The sequence below is a fragment of the Budorcas taxicolor genome, chromosome 11, assembly GCF_023091745.1.
Source record: "Budorcas taxicolor isolate Tak-1 chromosome 11, Takin1.1, whole genome shotgun sequence".
Lineage (NCBI taxonomy): Eukaryota > Metazoa > Chordata > Mammalia > Artiodactyla > Bovidae > Budorcas > Budorcas taxicolor.
The window spans coordinates 106,183,703-106,189,052 of NC_068920.1; the positions used below are offsets into that span (position 1 = coordinate 106,183,703).

General features: G+C 42.6%; 1 protein-coding gene across 1 annotated transcript; it reads left to right on the plus strand.

The window, feature by feature from the left end:
• Positions 1-223: 223 nt before the first annotated feature.
• Positions 224-3,594, plus strand: IL36A (interleukin 36 alpha). Its single transcript, XM_052649597.1, has 4 exons — positions 224-290; positions 385-498; positions 658-797; positions 3,379-3,594. The coding sequence occupies exons 1-4, from the start codon at positions 224-226 to the stop codon at positions 3,592-3,594; spliced, it is 537 nt and encodes a 178-aa protein (XP_052505557.1).
• Positions 3,595-5,350: the final 1,756 nt, after the last annotated feature.

The window sequence follows — 5,350 nt, forward strand, 5'->3', positions numbered from 1 at the left end:
CCAGACCTCTGGCCTTGGCCCTCCTGTCATCTTAAGGCTCTGGGTTTAGGCCTGAATTTTAGGCTACGTCCAAGAAGGTGAACAGGAGAGGGAGCGAGGTGAATTCTGGGACCGTAGATTCTCCCTGAGGTTGCTGTTGGCTCATTAGCCCTTCTTCTGACTCAAGGTCAAATCGTGGCTTGGGACTGACTCAGATCTTCCTGTGGGATCCATCTGCACATAAATGTCTTCACACCTTGGCAGTTCTAAAACACCATCATCCAAAGGGGATGGAAGAATAAAAGGTCCAGGTTAAGATGTACATGGAAGGGCAAAAAAAAAAAAAGGAAAGGGGGGATATTCAGTACCCTCCTGCTCACATTTGCCTTTTGATTTTCTCTACAGTATTATCCAGGGTACACCCGATTCTGGTGGATATTCAGGATATCAACCATCTGGTATGGGTCCTTCAAGGCCAGACCCTCACAGCTGTCCCTAGGAAGGACCAAATGGATCCAGGTGAGTGGCAAGGCCTGTCCACGGCAGTCCCTTTGGCCAGTACTGCTGAGTGTTGTGTGCTCAGTTTTTTCATTTCACTGTGAATAGACTCATTAACTGGGCTTATCTCGCAGGTTGTGATGAATGAGAGAGTGATCTGTGATTATGTTGTGTTTCCAGTCACTGTTACCTTAATCTCATGCAAGTATACAGAGACTCTTGAGAAGGGCAGGGGGAATCCTGTCTACTTGGGACTGAAGGAGCCGGAGCTTTGCCTATTCTGCACAAAGGTCGAGGGGCAGCCCACACTGCAGCTGCAGGTGAGTATGGAAAATAAGGGTCTTGTCTATGCCTGACTGGGAGTGAAAGTGAAAGTGCTGGTTGCTCAGTTGTGTCCGACATTGCCACCACACGGACTGTAGCCCTGCCAGGTTCCTCTGTCCATGGGGTTCTCCAGGCAAGAATACTGGTGTGGGTTGCCATTTCCTACTCCAGGGGATCTTCCCCACCCAGGGATCGAACCCAAGTTGCCAGCATTGTGGGCAGATTTTTGACCATCTGAGCCATAGTATTTACCCCCAACTAGGAGGAAGATGCACATTAATTTCACTAAGTGCTCATTTGATGGAAAATTTAGCTTTTTAGAATCTTTGTTAAATTTTTATTTTTTAATTTATTTCTAGCTGTGCCGGCTTTTCATTGCTATGCATGGGCATTCTCTAGTTGCTGAGAACAGGGGCTATTCTGTAATTGAGGTGCACAGGCTTCTCATTGTGCACTGAGAGGTGGTGGCTTCTCTTGTTGCAAAACATGGGCTCTAGAGCATGAGGGCTTCAACAGTTGTGGCACACAGGGTTAGTTTCCCTGCAGCATGTGGGATCTTCCCAGACCAGGGATCGAACCTGTGTTCCCTGCATTGACAGGCCCATTTTAACCACTGGACCACCAGAGAAGTACTCTAGAATCTTTTAAAGGACAAACTATTTATTTTCCTTATGCATATTTATTTTTGGTTCTTTTTAGGCTGCGCATATTATGAAATAAGAAAAAATTGCAGGGGTGTTTTAAAAGTAATCTGCTAAAATCATTTGTTTTGCTTTCAAAGTAATTCAACAAAGAGGAAGGATTTTAAATTTATTCTTGACTATATATATGAATCTCTCTCTCTGTCTCTCTCTCTCTCTCTCTCTCTCTCTCTCACACACACACACACACACACACACACACACACACACACAGAGTCATCCCTTGGCATCTTTGGGGGACTTGGTGCAGGACTCTTCTATCCTTCATGGATACCAAAGTGGATGCTCAAGTTCCTAAATAACCTATATAATTATGTAACCTATCCTTTAAATCATCTCTAGATTACTTAATAATACCTAATACAGTGAGAACACTATATAAATAGTTGCCAGCATACAGAAAATTCAAGTTTTGCTTTTTTGGAACTTTCTGGATTTTGGGGTTTTTTTTTTCCAAATATTTTTGGTCCTCAGTTGGTTTACTCCAAGTATGCAGAATCTGCTGATAGAAAGGGTCAACTGCACATGTGTGAGTGGAATCAGCTATGACAGTTTCAGCAGTTGATTATCACTAGGTGGATGAGCAAATTAAAACCTGTTTTTGACAGGTGATAGTTTTCAACTTTAAGTGAACAAGCAATTCTCTGTAACAAACATTTTAATAATGCTATTCTCCATTATTTAAAAATATTTTAAGTTATAGGAGGATCACAAACTAGGCTTTTGTGTACTTTAGGAAATCTCTTGATCCCTTGATATATATATTCTGTAGGTTTCCCAGGTGGCCCTAGTAGTAAAGAACCTGCCTGCTAATGCAGGAGACATAAGAGACATGGGTTTGATACCTGGGTTGGGAATATGCCCTGAAGGCAGGCATGGCAACCCACTCCAATATTCTTGCCTGGAGAATCCCATGGACAGAGGAGCCTGGCAAGGCTACAGTCCGTAGTGTCGCAAAGAGTCGGACACAACTGAAGCGACTTAGCTTGCATGCGTGTATGTTCTATATCTATATTCTACTGGAAAGAAGAGTGAAAGTGAAGTCACTCAGTCATGCCTGACTTTTTGGAACCCCATGGACTAAACGTCCATGCAATTCTCCAGGCCAGAATACTGGAGTCAGTATTCTGCTATTCCCTTCTCCAGGGGATCTTCCCAACCCAGGGGCTGAACCCAGGTCTTCCCCATTGAGGGCAGATTCTTTACCAGCTGAGCCACCAGGGAAGATCATCTACTGGAGTCAGGAATGAATCTAAAAGCCTTCAGCAAACACGCATAGACAGAAACTCAATTTGATGACAAGAGAGAAAAAGATGGTTTAATGATGGGCAATTTTGCCCCTGACACATTTTTCAATGTCTGGTGATATTTTTAGTTGCCACACCTAGGGACATGGGGATTCTGCTAATCTCTAGTGGGTAGAAGCCAGGGGTGCTATTAAACCTCCCAGCATACACAAGACAGACCCCGACAACAAAAGATTATTTTGCCCCAAACATCCATAGTTCTGAGGTTAGAGACACTTGATATGAAACAACTCTGTTTAGATTCATGATAACTGTTATGTAACTATTCCTTGGGTTTATAAGAAACAGGTAAATCTACGCTTTGTACTCTCAAAAACATTGATGTCAACAGTTATTCTTCAAAGGCTCACATTAAGAACCATTGAAATTAGTGGTCTAAGCTTTCACTCCTAAACTTAACATCTCTAAAGCATTTGGGGCTAATAATTTTTAATGGTTTAATATGAAATAGAGGTGCCCAGGCCTGTTTCAACAGCAAAAACAATCTTGAATAGGAACTGTTAGTGTGCAGAGTGTGGAACAACTCAAACAGTGCTCTTTCTCCCTGGGACCTCCTTCTCGCCCTTTAGGAACGGAACATAATGGATCTGTACCACCAAACTGAGCCTGTGAAGCCTTTTCTCTTCTACCATGACCAAAATGGCAGGGCCTCCAGCTTTGAGTCTGTGGCCTTCCCTGGCTGGTTCATTGGCTCCTGCTCCAATGGAGGCTGTCCTGTGATTATCACCCAGGAATTGGGGAAAATCTACACTACTGACTTTGGGTTCACAGTACTCCAGGCTTAAGGCTGGACTAGGGATGAGGGTTTTTCTCTGCACAGAGAATCTTGTCTTTGGTTTCCTCCATTCAAGCTCCTGCAGTGCTTCTGAATCACAACACTGCAAATCAGCAATACTTTAATTAATTAAGAAAAAAAGAGAGAAAAGTGCTTTGGAGATGAACACTGTCATACCAATCATTCAACAAGGAAAGGCAGAATTGCCAGAATTATGTCCATTTCATTTCTGGGGGGGGGCTTGCAGATTCCCCAACTGTGAAATGAACCATCTTAGTCTTAAAGGAAGGAAGAATCTTGGTTAAGCTTTTCACCCAAGAGTATCTTACTGACCTCAATACATCCATGCAGTGACAACATACGCACAACACTGGGCCAAGTTGTGTGCCCTCCGCCAGGAACCACGTGGACAACAGTGCAGGGAAATTGAGGGTCTTTGCTATGGCCATGTAGCTAAATTATGACACCTTGACAAAAATACTAAAGAAAACTCTACTTAACATACCTGCTAATGATGCTTCAAATAATAAATGAAGGTGATGATTCTTTCATTTGGAGTCCAGATCTCTGGATTTTCAGATATATTGCTCTGCGGCAATGTATCAAGATCTTTTGGATCCTGGTGGGAAAAAGCAGTCAGACAAGTTCCATAAAAGAAAAGACTAAGAAGAAAGCTGGAACCCCTTGTGGGAGTGGTTTCTGTCTCAGTGAAGTTATGTGCTCTGCTGGTTTGAATGAAGAACTAGTGTTATTTATGAAGCTTTCACCTAAAGCATTATCACTGGATCTCATGGAAAGTTAAATTTGTGAAATAAAAAATTTGCTCCACTCAGTTGCTGTTATGAATTTAATGACTTTAATGGGATATCATGATCATAATACTGACTCCTTGCATTCATAAGGAGTTTTATCATTTGTTCCCATGAAATGATAAAAGCAGGTTCCCATGAAATCTCCCACTTCTAAGAAGAACCCGGTAGGATAGTTGTAGAAGGTGGTGTCTTCCAAAACGTAGGTTTCCCCTGGCTTCACTACTGGGGTGGTGGTACAAATAAAGCATCATTAGTAGATATCATACTCCATATTTTATGCATAATGCTATCGCACACCTAACAAAACGCTCCCCTATCCTATCCCAGAAAGAGCTTCTGAGAGTCTCCCGTGGGTTTTTTCCATCAACTCACAGGCCATGATCTGACATGGCATGCACTCATCTAGAGAGTAGTGACAACAAAGACATCTTTTCTTCTACCCTTTATGAAATAACATTTCTTCCCACATCATGTCAGTAAACAGCATTCTCTGTAAATACGGGGATTTCTTTTTTAAAATATTTATTTGTTTATTTAATCTTGGCTGCATGGGGTCTTCGTTGCTGTGCGGGCTTTTCTCTAGTTGCAGTGCGTGGACTTCTCATTGCAGTGGCTTCTCTTGTTGCAGAGCACAGGCTCTAGGGCACACAAGCTTCAGTAGTTGCAGCTTCCAAGCTCTAAAGCACAAGTTCAATAGTTGTGGTGCATGGGCTTAGTTGCTCCATGGCTTGTGGGATCTTCCCAGACCAGGGATTGAACCCATGTCCCCTGCACTGGCAGGTGGATTCTTATCCACTGAGCCACCAGGTAAGCCCAATATGGTGATTTCTAACCGATATCATCTTGTGATTTTTTTTTAAACTTTCTTATGATTTTACTTGTCCTAAGATTTGGAGAAAGATTATGGAGATAATATTTTTCCAAGCACATTGATGAATTTCTGGGCCCCACAAG